The 15,063-nt window shown below is 40.6% G+C and overlaps 1 protein-coding gene across 1 annotated transcript in view; it reads left to right on the top strand.

The window, feature by feature from the left end:
* Positions 1 to 15,063, top strand: part of PRIMA1 (proline rich membrane anchor 1) — a 53,703-nt gene that overhangs the window by 25,192 nt on the left and 13,448 nt on the right. The window contains exon 3 of the mRNA XM_085225548.1: positions 565 to 694. Coding sequence (XP_085081674.1) covers positions 565 to 694 — 130 coding nt within the window. The remainder of the gene's footprint in view (positions 1 to 564; positions 695 to 15,063) is intronic.

Below are 15,063 nucleotides of genomic sequence, written 5' to 3'. Positions count from 1 at the left end.
CATTTCTTAATATAAACATTTCTTAACTATTGGGATGGATAATAGGGAAGAAGTTTGACAGCCACAGTCCTCTAAGAGCAATTAATAAATGCAATAAAATTCTTGTTTTTTTAAAACCCATTCCCTTTCCTTTCTCCAAGGTTACAATGATAGCAGCTGCAATACTGATTGGTACACACTGCTATTGCTCTCTTATAAACCTCCCCTAATGTGATTTGAAAGCCTGTCCTTATCAGCATGACGTCTGCTGCTGATGTACAGAAGATGACAATCTTGGAGGAGGGGAGAGATTTCCTGCAGGTAGCAGAGCTGAGCCTTTCTCCTCTGTGCTGAACACTGTGGATACACAAGAACTTGGTCATCTGGAAACCATGACAGAAATATCTAGTACCAAACAGGGGGATTGACTGGGGGAAAAATATAAATTGTCCCAAATGTGAGGCAGCCTCTTTGTATGAATCTGTGGCCCTGGCATTGTGCTACTGCATGAGTAACTAAAATGGATCTGACTATATTCAGCTTATGCAAGAGAATTCATGTGTTTTTCCACACTCTTTATTACAGCTCCCAAGTCTACTTTCTGCCCCACTGAAGAGACCTGGTGGCCAGGCCTGGTTATTATCATTGCAGTATGCTGCGCCACACTAGTGTTCCTCTTTGTAGTTGTCATCATTTGCTACAAAGCCATAAAAAGGTAAGGGTACAGATGCTTTTAATGTGCTTAGAACAATGTAATCTTACAAAAGCTGACCCAAGACTTGGCTTGGTTTTCTTCAAATGCATCCTAAGGGCAAAATGCAGACTGAGGTACTCTATGGTCAGTGTGTTTTTATTGGAAAATTACTTAATGTACCTTGTCCTGTCTGTGTAAAGGATGAAGTTCAATGCACAGCCATGGGCTTGAGGAGAGGAAAAGTTAAAAATGGGACAAAGTCACAATGTTTCCCCAAAGTTAAAATGCTGCAGGATGCTGAATAATGTCAATAAGCTTTCAATTCAAAATGTGTATGTGGGATGTGAGATTTTTGGCCCAGACCCATTGCTAAGTGCAATATTTCAAATTAATACAAGCTTTTCTAACCTAAACTTTAGGGTAATTTGTGTAATTTTTCATTTGGAGACTCAACTTCTGACTTACTCTTGATTATTCTCTTATTTTTTTTTCTTGCTTCAATCTACACAATCAAAATCAAAACTTACTTCTTTTAATTTAAAAGCCCATGTGAAGCCTATGTACAATACTGTGTGTAGTAACCATCTCAGCTCCTCTGCCTCTGGCTTTATGATAGATGTGCTTGTTGAGACTCCAGGCAGTTAGATAGCTTTAACGTCAGTTACACAGAAAAATGGGATGGGAGATCAACTCTTTAAAAAAGAATTTCAACTTTCCAGTAGAAAAAGTCAAAACTCGAAAGCTTCTACATGAAAGCACTGACTGCGAGGTCCAGTACATGGATTTAGAAAAGAAAGTGCCTTGTGGGAAACTGTATTCCCACAATGGATGGAGTTTCTTTGAGGACGCCTCACAGTTGGGTTTTCATTGTGTCACTATTTCATATTGTAGTACTGGAACTGTACTGCAGCTGGGTCACTCGGCTCAACATAGAGAATACAATAATCATAACTCTCATGAGATGCTGCAATGACATCTGAATCACAATTTGGAAAAGTGATTCCAGCTTGGGAATGTTTGAGGGATCTTTCTGAGGTGAAAAAAAAAAAAAAAAAAAACAGGAAAAGAAAATAATTTTCATGGAAAAGTTTTTTGTGTGCAAGGCAACTGCAAGACTTTTGATGAGCCCCAGCAGGAATATCACAACAGGAGAGCACTGCATGTACTTTCTGGTTGTTTGAAAAATTTATGCAGGATTTGGATGATGGTATATCCAAGAGTACCAGAAAGGGAGAATTCAAACAAGAAAACAGAAATCTGTATCTACTACCTTATTAAATTGACATAAGTATCTTTGCTATTCTGGTATACTTAAATGAATGGTTATTAGTTTTGAGGAGCTAGAAAGCTTTTGCTCTGTCTACTGCACTTTAAAAAAAAATCATCCATGGAGGACTGAAACCAGAGTCCAGTTGGATGGGTAACCCAGCAAAATTTCTTGCTTGTAGTTCGTAATCTACTTTGGTCTGTTCACAGGGGACAAGTCCAACTCCCTGTGGAAAGTTGTATTTTTTTCAACAACAGCTATTGCATTTGTCTGCTTAATGTCAAACTATGAATGATTTCTGTTAAGGCTGCAAAATATGCCGATGGAAGCAGTAACTCTCCAGGACAATGTGAGCTTAGCAAAAAAAATGCTCTTCAGATCTGCTCTCTGCTGCTGGTAGATGGGAAATACAGAAAAGAAATTTAATCAGACAAATTTAGAGCTGCCTGGAAAAGGCTATGGGAGTTCATATAACCAACTCTCTTGTGTCTCATGTCAGTGAAGTGTAATACAGATGCTTGATGAAGACACCAGTTATTTGTCAGTGGTGAGGATATTAACATACAAGTCTGCAGCTTGAACTGGCATTAGGCTCAGAGAAAAGTGAAAACTCCTCTTTTATCTTATTGTTGACATTCACAGTGTTGACAAATGCTTAGCTGAAAACTGCTCAGCTGTGGGATGGATGGCTATAAAGAAAAATCTTATTAATTATATTTTTACAGAGTAACTAGAGCATTGCTTTTCATCAATGAGTCCTTTCTTAAACAACTGTTAAACAGATGCCTTGAAGTGCCTGGCAGCATCCCTCAGTAGCTCAGGTTACTTGATCTATTGTAAAGGATATCTATCGATAAGCCCTGAGAAATAAGATAAGTCACTACACAAGGGAAGCATCTCTGCCTTCAACACAGAGTATTATCACATATTGTTGAGCTGAATTGGTTTTAGCTAGTGTGAGAAATCCTTCACTTTATTTTTTTGCTGGGAGGTAGAGCTGGCTAAGGAAGGAGGGAGGATATTAATCTGAGTAACACTGAAGCCGAGTCCCTCCAGTGTGCTCCATCATGCTCTGTAGCTGTGCTTTGCCCCATTCTTTCTTACACCTCCATCACACCAACTCTCACATCCAGTCCCTCCAGACCCTCATTTCTTTGCATCTCCTGGAAGTGCGATGTTTGTCATTACAGTGTCTCTGACAGATCTGGCTCCCACCTCCAGGGCAGCATGTTGTCTGGTTGCTTATCATACTCTCATCTCCTTCAAATGTGATCCCCTTCAGACGCTCCTCCTTCAACCGTATCTAGGTTGTGATATAGACATGACATGGCATAACTCTTGTTGTCCAAGGAAAGGTTCACACAGTTTCTCTCTATGTAGAAACAAGAAACTAGTCGGAAGATCCCATCCTTGCCCATGCTGAATCTTTCTTAGCTCAGGATGAGGATAATACAGTGGGTCACCACTGAACAGCATCCCTTCCTTCTTTGTGCCACATCAGGCATGTCTGCAAGTTACAAAGTTGGCAAAGCTTCATTTCGCTGCCACCATTTAGCTGATGGTTGAGGCGGCAACAAGGGGGACCAGGAGAGTGGCAAAGCTTGCTAGGAAGGAACTATTTACAATGCCCATCATGAGCTGACTCTTGAGACCCTCTCCTGCTTAGTTTCCTCACTCTGAGACAGATATCAAACCATTTGCCTACATTTCACGGGTATCAACTAGGTTCAACACTTGCTGTCTGACTATCAGTGTAAATGCAAAAGTGGCAAGGATTATTATCCAAATACATACTCTATAAAACCTTGTGTGTCGCCTTCCAGAATTCATAGACAGGAATTTTCTACTTCTTCCTGGAAGAGCTGGGAAAGGCTCACATCTTCACGTTTGGAAACTCTCACTCTGATGGGAGCCTGGGGTGCAGCAGAAACTGAAAGCACCAGTAAGCATGAAAACTGGCTTGCCAGCAAGCAGCAGATGGTTCAAAATCTTTTTTGGAGCCTACAGGAACTACATTTAAAATTCTCACAAGCCCATCAGCTAAAAAAGAAATAAACTAAAATAATAATACCAAGAAGATACTGAACACGAGCTGCTTTGTAAAGTACATCTACCCATGGGCAAAACTCATACTATCAGCCAATCTGAATTAAACTACAGTAAACATATATGGTGTGTATCTCCCAGTGACAAATCTTTAAGTATTATGAATTATGTATTGCAAGGAGCATAACCGGACTAACTTGATAGCTTGATTCCATATTTCTCTGCTTAACAGTCTTCCAAATGAAGTGGGATTTATTGCCTGGCTATCAACAATATCTATATCCTACTTAGCCTAAAGCATGAGGCTCATCTTAATTAGCAGTATAAGCACTAAAGAGATGCTGAAGAGTGTAATAATAACAAGTATCTGATTGTAGGGTATAGCAAGTGTTTAATGTCTTAGCAGAAGAGTACAGGCAGAGATTTATTTGCACAGAGCTTGATTCTATTGTACTAATCGTTCACTTTCATAAGAATCAAATTTAAAGTGGAAAGAAAAAGTAGAAAAATGCTATTGCACTGAAGTTAAAATCTCCAATTTCAAAGGGCCAGACCCAATCTAACTCTCTTCTGTCTGCTTTTCTGCTACAAGACAGAGAGTACCTGTCCTTAAGGTATCATAACTCAGCTCTATTTTTATTTGTTCTGTATAAAATATTTCACCTGAGTTTTCCCTTCAGTAAGCTAGAGTTTGGCTTATCAAAAGTTTTTGGCACTAAGCCATTTTTGTCATGAAATACAACCTAGTGAATTGCTGCTTATTTGTATGAAATAACTAGTGAAACCAAGCCAGCCTGCTGTTATCTCCATCCCCACATCTCTCTGGAAATATTAAAGTCTCTCATATGAAATGCTCATAAGAAATGCTGAAATCCACTCCTGTGTTTTCTGGTTCACAAGGGAACTAATACCAAAATATTTAAATCAGCTTTAATACTCAGAGCACTGCCAGACATATTAAACTGTTGGGAAGATACCTATGGGGCAGTTCTACATTTCTGCATGTGATACTGAGGTCTGCAGCTGCACAGATGAGCTTTGTCAATCATTTGAAGAGACTGTGTTGTGCTACATTGTGGCTGTACACTTGATGACAGCAACCCCAGTTTTGCAGTAGAGGAACAGCTATTCTCTTTGGTCACAATGACAGGAGAATATTTCCTCTTTAAAAAAAAACAAATCTGAATTTTCTCTTAAGAAACTTTCACAAAGAATATTAGAAAAGAATCTAAGGATTGGCTGGATGTGTTGTGCTTTGTTCAGGCAGCCATCAGTATCTGTGACACCTTTTGTCTGCAGATTTCTAGAACAGGCGTAACCACAAGGCAGAACTCAGACACATTTAGGTAGCAGGAGTTCTCAGTTCACAGGGTAAAGATAGTGCTCTCAAAGTCAGGGATTTCTGTAACACTTTGCATATCTGAATGAGTAATCAAATATCTAGTTCCAAGTCTGGACTACCTCCATGTATTTCTCCAGCATTTATCCCTCTAAAAACCTGATGCCCTTTCCCTGGAGCATACTCACCAAGAAGTAAAACCAGGAGGTCCAAGGACAATTAGCACAGGCTGGAGGGAGCAAGGCCATCTCAATATTACATGGCTTGTAGACTGGACTTGGGCAATGCACCATGAATGCAAGCAGCTCTTTCAAATCTTAATCTGGTTTAAATCAGTGCAGCTTCAAGAAACAATCAGTGGAGCTCTGTTTCTCTTAATCGGCTCTGGAGGTGGCTGCCTCCTGAGCTTTTCTCAACATATCCTTACCATGTAAGCACCTGAACCACGGTAAGACAGTAAGACTGGACTGAAGTGGGAAGTAAACACAGCAAAGAAGATTAATGAAAGAATTTTCGTAAATAAACAGCTGAAATGGAGGAGAAAGGGATCAGCATTTTATAATCCTGTTTCTGCAGCTCACTGGTGTGTCAATGTCTTACTATGAGGCGTTTATATAGAAAGGGAAAACAAATCTCTGGTTGTCTATATAAAATTAAGATACTGGAGCCATCCCTCCAATCTCAAAGCAGAGAGCAAAGCTGAGCACCCAAGTCTCTGTGCTAACGGATGCACAGGCCATGTAACCTGGCAGGAGATGTTTAGAATCTTTTTCAATACATGAAAAGCCTGTACTTAGTTTCCCCAGAACATCCATATCATCTGAGATGGCCTGTGAGCTTCTCATTGTGCCTGGGGATGTGACTCATTGGTTCTGCAGCGTTTTAGGACAAATACCTCTGTGCTCGCTGCACCACAGTGAGCTTGCTGACAAAAAGCCCTCTTGCTAAGTCAGCAAAGAAAACAGCCCCATGATAGCAAAGTCTAACATAATATACCTTCTACTCACTACTCGAACTTTGTCAAACCTCAACAGGTTTGTATGTGTCTTATAGCCTGAGAAAAAGGCACCATAAATGCCTACACATGCAATTCCTTAAATAGGTAGTGAGTTCACCTTCAAATAATAATTAAATAGGAGAAAACATTGTACTGAAATAATAAAATGGCAGGTCATATTCACATTGTTTTAAAATTCATTGCTCAGGTGTTTTCTAGAGTACTCAGCATTGCCCTGTGATTTATGAACCCTATGTACTGCAAGGTCTAGTTTCAGTAGTTGGAGCAGGCTTCAGGAGGCTGACTTTTAACAGAATGAGGCAGGTGCTTGCAAAGGGAAAAAACATCAAGCATTCTGCAGAGGCAGGAGCTATAGTGAGCCATTGCGTGTGTCCTACTGGACAGATCACAGTCCTCTGTTTCTCATTTTGAACTGCTTGCACTCCCAAAAAGAAGGCACTAGATAGTCCCTTCTTCTATAGCCATATGGCTTTCTCTTAAGTGAAGTACTGAGATAAAGCACAGTCTAGTCCAAAATCATTATTAATTGCAACAAAACAGTGTTTTTCAGTATGAGAAGACAGAAGAATGGTCTCATCTACTTGGTTGCTATAAAGTGGATATCTACAGCATGACTGATGACCTGCCATTTTTCTGTTTTCTGCAGCAGATTAGGCTAGCACATCAAATGGGAAGAAATCCGGCACTAGGTGAAAGTATTTTACCATTACTGCCTCAGCACAACTCTAAGCTACATGTGGATTTCACGTGTGTGATGCTCATGTTAATCTAGTTGTACTAGCTGAAATATTCCCAAAATGTACCCAGCACAAGTCAAAAATACAGTCAGATACTGGAGGTCTACAATGAAAGATTTGCCAATTTGAATGATTTTTAAATGATTTTTTATTACATGCTGTTCTTGAAGCCATAGCTTCTGAAGTAATATGTATAAATATGACATTAGGGTTTAAAATGGGATTTTCATCTCTTCACCCACTCTTTTCATCTACAATTCTTAAAATGGACTTTAAATTCAAGACTCCCACATATTCAGAACTCCACAGGGCAAAGAAATAAATTTCTATTCCTTAGAAATTCATTTGATTTGTAAACTTCTGCAAGCTGACATGAGGGCTCTTGTGGTTGACCCTGCAGATGAAAAATCACAGCTGTGTCTGAGATGTGTCTGGTACAGTGTGCTGGTACACCTATGGAAAGTTTCTGTCTGGGTATCTAGGGTACTTGAGGGCCTGTGTTTGTTACAGCCTGCAAAAACCCAGCAGCAGCACACTGAGATGCCCAGAACAATCTGTTTTATGAAGCAGAGGAAACTGTACCCCTGGCGCTGGGATAGGAATCAGTTACTCCATCACTGTACCACACAGAAATTCCCTCTACACTAAGAGAATCCCCTAGGAACCTGCTGTGTGCATTTATCATTCCCTGTCCCTTTCCACAGAGGATTTGCAGTGCATCTGGAGTCAGAGCAGTGGAGCCTGATTTCTCCAGTGTTGGAACAGTTGAAGCTGCCTGTGGGCTCAGCAGACAGAGAGGATTTGCAGAACTTCTAAAACCCAACAATTTAGGAAGAGAAAGCCAGAGAAGTATGGGCCTGATTCATCGCTGTCAGCCTGTGTTTCTTTCCAGCTATTTCTACTGAATTTCAGGTCATATCTAGTTGTCTCTAGCCAACTTCCTGGTTTTTGCCCTCACTGCTGGTACTTACCCTCTTGCCACAGCATGAGAAGAGCCAGAACAGCCAGGATTGAACCCAGTCATATGCATGAGTACCCTGCCTCCAGCAGTTCCTCTGCGAGTCCAGTGCAGTCCCTGGTAGGCTTTGTCTGGACCTGCACTGGGGCAACCACATGCTAGTCCTGCCCATGGAGGAGGAGGGCACCAGTTCTTCCCATCACTTTCATCCAAGCTGTTGACTCCCTTAGAGGCAGACAGGCTTCACAGAAGGATCTTGACAAGTTACAGGCTGGGCAGTCACCATCTGCATGAAGTCTAATCAACATAGAATTGCTCAGGCAATTGATGTTAAAGATCATCAAGTCCAGACAGCCTAACCATACTACCCTAACTCTAACAACTCTTTGCTAAATCATATCTCTGAGCACCACATCTAAATGGTTTTTAAGCACATTCAGGGACTCAACTACCACAACTACCACCCTCGGGAGCCTATTCCAGTCCTTAACCCTTTCTGTAAAGAAGTTTTTCCTGATATCCAATCTAAATTTACCCTGGTGCAAATTGAGGCCATACAAGAGGCCATACAACTTGAGGCATAGCAAGAGCCAGTGCCAGATTCTGCACCTAATCTGATTTCTGCTCAACTATCCTTTCTTCTCTGCATCCCAGTGCTACATATTTATAAAGTTCCTGGGTTGCTAAGCAGCACTCAGCTCCCACTTTGGGAGAGCCTTGCTGCAAAGGCAAGATGTGCTGTAGGTCAGTGTGAGAGAAGATGATACTTGCTGGGGTGGTCATGCCCAGCCACATGCTTGCCTCATTCCTCAATTGTTTCCTCAGTACATATGTGGTTATCCCCTTCGGTAACATCAGGCTGGAGAACATGCTTCCAGATTGTCTGGCTTTGAGAGTTGTTGGCTAAATATCTATGTCAAAAGACATTTTTGGAGATGGCCTGTTCTAGAAGCATCTCTGCATCTCTTATCCTAAACTAAAGACAGGTAGTGGAGTAAAAGTGCAGAGAGGAATGAAGGGTCTGATCTCATCTGTTTACAAGTCAAGAATAGGAAAATAAGGTTCCTTTTCTTGCCTTTGCCTTAAAACATTCTTGCAAAGAGGCTCCAGATGGAGAAATTATGCAGTGCCTTCTCGGGTGTCTTTTTTCTGAGGTTGTGGCACAAAACATTGTGAAAGACGTTAATACTCCCAAGCAGTGATAAGTGTGAGCTAATCTGGCTCTTCCCTTCAGTTGCTCTTAACTCTGAGACCCCTGTGGTCTTCTGAACATGGAGACAGGCTGAACTGAATCCTTCCTTAGTTACAGTTAGCTGAACCTACTTAGCTTCCGAGCTACATAAATCCAAATCTTTGTGCATACATCAAGGTGCACTGGACTTGCTGCTTGCTGTGCACACCTGGAACATGGGAAAGATGGGACCACTGTGTACAGTCAGCTCATGGCAGGTGTGCATTTTTCTTGCAAAGAGAAGGATCTGGCTTTGCAGAATTTTCTCCTTGACTGGAGAAATTCAGGAGCAGCTGCTTGGAAATCAGTGGTTTAACTGGTAACAGAGACAGATTGCCTCAAATGCAAAGTGATATAGAAAGCTGCAGGTCTGTTTATTTTACAAATTTTAGCTTTCTTCTCAACTCCTTGCATTTATTTGTCCTATAGATAGTCTTCTATTAGACACATTTCTGTACTAGAAAATAGGCAGAGAATTTTATTTCACCTGCACAGAATGCATCCGTTTAAATAATTATGTGAAACTCTACTCAAATGATTAGTTGAAATAGCAGTAGCCTTGCTCTTCTGTCTGGTTGCTGCTTACATTTTTAAGGGATTAAATAGCAGGGTAACTATATGCAGATAACCATCTGCATTCAACAAAAAATCTGGGCACACAGTAGCACAGATGAACTTTGTTTTGGGGATAGAAAAGTCCAGTGTCTAGAATGGCAATATCTGTAATTGCCTGGGTGGTGAGAGACATAATGTCCTTCAGAGATTGTGAGAGACCAATGGAGAGTAGCTTTTGCTTCCTTTTCCACCTTACTACTCCAATCCCACATTTTTTCCCATATTTATCGTCCAGTTGGCCTGGCGTACCAACTACCAGCCAGTTTGCAGACATGGGATGCAGTGCCTGCAGCTTTCCCTCCTCCACTTCCAATATAAATATCCTTTTGTAAGGACAACTTCTACCTGGGAGCTCAGCTAAGTAATAGTTTATAACTGGTTTTACTGGCCAGTATAGCTGAGTAAATTGATTAAGCCATTCTCACGTTTTGTTCAATATATATGTTTAGACGTCTATATAAAACAAGCAAGGTTTTAATCAGGATAGATACAGGGCATTTAAATAGCACATATCTTCAGATTTTCTTAATGTTTTTTAAGCACTTTGAGAACAGAAAGTACACAATAGTGATTAAAGGTTGTTCAATCTGTACCAGAAAGACTGAAGAGTGCTGGGGGACTAAAAGATCTCAAGTTTAGCCTTGCACTCATGGTTCTGCATTACCAGCAAGTGGCAGATGATCAGAGCAAGGTTTGCTGCTTCACATCCTCAACCGTGGGAATGTGCATGGCTTATTTTTGTGCAGGTCACAGAGAGCTCTCACACACAAGCAGAAACGAAGGACCAAACCTGTAAGGAGACATTGCATTGACAGCAGAGCATTAGTCAGCAGGCAGTTGTATTGTTAGCTGTGCGGTGGGTGGTTAAGTGTATACATCATTGCATTTTTTTCCATTTTACATCTCTGTGTTAGTACTTTTTATCTCAACCAACAATTCTTGTTTTGTTTCCAATTCTCTTCTTGGGAGGGAGGAAGTGAATAGCTCTGTGGTGCTTAGCTGCCTGCTGTGTTAAACCACAACAAATTCCTACCGTACACATATCAGCCTTCTTCTTGAACCTGTGTCACTTTCACTCATTCCTTGCTTCCTCCTCCAGCAGTCCCAATTCAAACCTCTATTCTTCTAAGGACAGAATACTTATTTGGATATCCAGCTTAAATTTACCCCTGTCTGCTTCCTATCTCTCCTTTTAAACAGTCTTTTTTCTAGTATTCCCTGAAACAATTCCCATCCCCTCTTTTTTTTTTTTTTTAATTAGATTAAATTGTTCAAGCATGTTTATTGTCTTCCATAAGAGGTTAGGACAGAAATTTGGCTTCTCTTTTTAATTATAGACTTGCTAAGCAGATCCTGCCTAACACTACAGTTACCTACAGTCTCAGTTAGCAGGGCACTACATATGTACTGGCAGTGCCAGGCAATTTCTGTGTTGCTTGGCTGTGGCCTTGGCCATACTCCAGATATTTTTTGGCTTTGTTAAAAGTAAGTATTTCATGCTTTAAATGTCTCTTCCTTTTTTTTATTTTTTTTAGTGGCTTTTTGCCAAGCAGAAAGGTCAGCCGCATGAGCTCATTGTTTCACATTAGGCCCATTCATTTTATTTCCTTTTGTCATCAAAACACATCGATTATGTCTTTCACAGTGAGAACACCCAATAGATAACGTCAGCTGTCATATCTCACTAGTCAATAAAACCTTTTAAAGATCATTATAATGAGTGCAAAGAGTGGGGTGTAACACGAGGGGTCACTGAAAGTACTTTTATCAGTTACCTCAGTTAATAGTCCAGTAATAAAGATGCTTCTTAAGATAGGTTTTGTGTGAGTGATAAGTAAGGAGCATTAATTCTGAAGTTGGTTTAACTGAAGGCTGAGTAGAAAAGGCAATTGCATCACCTTAGGCTCCCAGAGCCAGATCAGAACAAATCCTGCTCAAGTCCACCAAAGCCTGTGGAATTACTCTTGACTTTGTCCTGATGAAAATAAATGAAGGCTAAACTCCAGTTCTTAAATTTCATGTGTGGCTCAGCAATCTACTGCATTTACTTGTGGTCTGAAGAGGCCAAATTCTCCTACCAGATGCATTCCCAATGTCTCCAGTAGCCTGGAGTAGGTGCACTTCTGCAGCAGGAGCCCTGCCCACTGCATTTTGCCTTTTTGTCCAAGAGCTCAGGGGGCCTCTAAGTGCTGATGAATGGCTGCGGAGAGAGCTCCATATGGAAATATTTTTCACTGAGAGAAGCACTCAGCAAAGACTAGACATTCAATCTGTGCATGGCAAGGGGGATTTGACTGTCGCAGGGGAGTGTGAAACACCCTGAAGTGGAAATTGCCAACATGCCTGCAGATCTTGCTTAAATATACTCCAGATATCAGTCAGCTAAATGTGGCTGTGAGGGAGAGCCATAAATTACAGACTTGAAAATTCTCATATGAACACCCAGAAAAGAAGAAATTTTGCTTAGGAGACGGTATCTTAAGGCTAGATCAAAGCAACATGATTTTCAGTGCTGTGAAAGACACTCTTCCATTTTGCATACCAATTCTAGCAAATGCACTTGCACAGATCTTCTCTCTGTCTCCATGTAGGAGACTAACTGAGTAACTTGTTCAGATGGAGCTGTTTTTTATTATAGTTGTAAATCATTTGCTAGACATGGGAAGTAGTTGCGCCAGTAACCTCTTCCTACAAGTAATAGTGTGCTGCTTGTTTTGTGGACAGACTGATGGTCAATATATGACTAATTGAATTGAGAAAATCTGAAGTTTCAAATATTTTTCTTCTTCAGGAATTCTTTGGTTTCTACCTACCTTTACAATGTCAAATAAATAATATCCAGACTGAACTTCTCTGATCTCTCCAAGATAGTCAGAGGAAGTCGGAATATAACTCCCTTTCTATGGGCTTGAAAACCATCTCAGAGAAGTGACCTTCCTTTTCACTTCAAAGCATGAGCCCTGTGTGTCTGATCCATCACACCAGGCTGGCCAGCCCAGATTGGTCATAAGGCAAGGCTCCTGGTGAGCAGCTGCACACAAGCTTCTAGATTTGATAGCTGTCTCTCATAAAGCAACTTCCTTCAGTGCATCGCGCCTGTCTAGTAGGGGTTCTGTTCACAAACCTGTCTTAGAAAGCAAGCTTGCTTCACCCAGCAGTTGCTATTATGGGAACAGATTCATCTCTGGTGGCTGATGCCCAGCATGAATACCTACAGTGCTGAGATGTAAACACCCTTCATTCACTTTCTTTGCATTCTTATAAAAATTCTGGTTATTGAGATGGTCCAGTAACTGAATAAAAAATTGTAAAATTTATTCTTCCACGTCCATATCTGCTAAACGAGGATGTTTCTGAAGAATGATGGTAGCCCACACATCATCTTGTCTGGGCTTCCAGGAGTGAAGTCTAGCTGCCACAGGAGCCACTATCAGTGCAGCATGGGAGGCTTGACTGTGTGAAAATACACATATCAGATATCTACCCTATTTCTTACAAAAGTTTGTAACCCAGAACGTTGCTGCTGCTATTGGATCACTGCATATACCTAGACAGCATGGGTATTTCCACTATACACGAGGATAGACCAATCCTATAAAGCAAAAGAGTGTGTTGTATGATATCCAATTTTACAGAAAAACATTAATTTTTATGTGTTGATAGCTAATGAAATATTCATCCTTGTGGAAAGCAGCTTTGAATTTATTGCATATACAAGCACTGGAAGGGCTCTGGACTTACTGTGCAGCTAGAACAGGTCTGCAGCTATTTATCTTTCCTTATTGTACATTTTAAGTACAATTTACAATTTTGTACCACTGTTCAGGAAGGAACAGACTTGCACTGTGGTCATTTGGGCGTTGGGCATCTCTTCAAACAATGTACAGCTTGGAAGGCATAGTGCCTGACTGCATTTTTAAAGAGAAAATTGATGCTCTATTCCCATTTTGTAGGAAGCAGAATAGGCATTTCTTTCAGTAAATCTCAAGTGACGGCAGGTATCTCCTGGCAGTCTTGAGCTGAGTATCAGAGCTCCAGCAGGAGTTGAATTTATCAATTTTTTTAAGTCTATTTATCAAAAAAGTCATATATTTTATTTTTTTAATGTTAAGAATGAGAAAAATAAAGAGAAACCCTCCCATACTGCTCTACTAGCAGTACTGCATTACCTAGACTTACATCTGTGCTAAATTTACCTCAGTAGTAAAAGCTGACAGGAGGGTGTTGTTTGAACACATCAGCTGAGTTTTGTGATTAGACATGATCATATGTCCAGAACTTTGCCTGTCCTGGTTTCAGCTGAGATAGATTTAATTTTCTTTATAAAGGCTGGAATGTTTTGGATTTGGTATGCAGTGTTTTGGATATAGCATGAGAGTAATGTTGACACCACCGTTTTAATTGTTGTGAACATTGTTTACACAAAGTGAAGGATATTTCAGCTGCTCACAGAGCCCAGCCAGCAAAGGGGCTGTAGGAACACAGGGAGCTGAGGAGAGATAGAACTGGGACAGCTGACCTGAACTGGCCCAAGGGATATTCTATAGTATATGGTGAAATGATGAACAATAAAACAGGGAGGAGCTGACCATGGGGAGTTGGCTGCTGTTACTCAGGGACTGGCTGAGCATCAGTCAGCAGGTGGTGAGCAGTTGTGTTGTACATCACTTGTTCTGTATTTTGTTATTATTACTGTTATTCTTTCCTTTTCTTTCCTACTAAACTGCATTTATCTCAGCTCACAAGTTTTTACCTTTTTCCAATTCTCTCCCCAATCCCACTGAGGGGGATCTTTTCTAAAGTCAGAACGTACAAATCCTGTTTGAATGTTACATTGACCTTTACGCAGGACTCTGCAGAGTGCTGGCATAAGATAATATGAATTTTTTTTTTTTTTTTTTGCAATCAAAGTTTATCATGTTATGTTACCAGAAATTGAAGTCTAGCATGTGAAATGCTCTAGTAAATAGCTGTTTGATGATATCTTGATTTTAGGACTCTTGCAAATTAATGCATACATGGTGGAGAGGTCATTATGGACTCTCATAATCATTTCAGGCGTGTCTTGCAGAGTTGAAGTTATCTTTCATTCACGGTTGTTTTGCATGAAGAGTACAACAATTTGCTTGCTAAAGCACAATGTGTAGCAAACCACACTGCAAAGCAAAGCAAAGCAAAG

This window comes from Meleagris gallopavo, chromosome 5 (genome assembly GCF_905368555.1).
Source record: "Meleagris gallopavo chromosome 5, MGAL_WU_HG_1.1, whole genome shotgun sequence".
Classification (NCBI taxonomy): domain Eukaryota; kingdom Metazoa; phylum Chordata; class Aves; order Galliformes; family Phasianidae; genus Meleagris; species Meleagris gallopavo.
The sequence above is the reverse complement of the archived record's forward strand: the minus strand, read 5'-3'. Positions and strand labels throughout refer to the sequence as shown.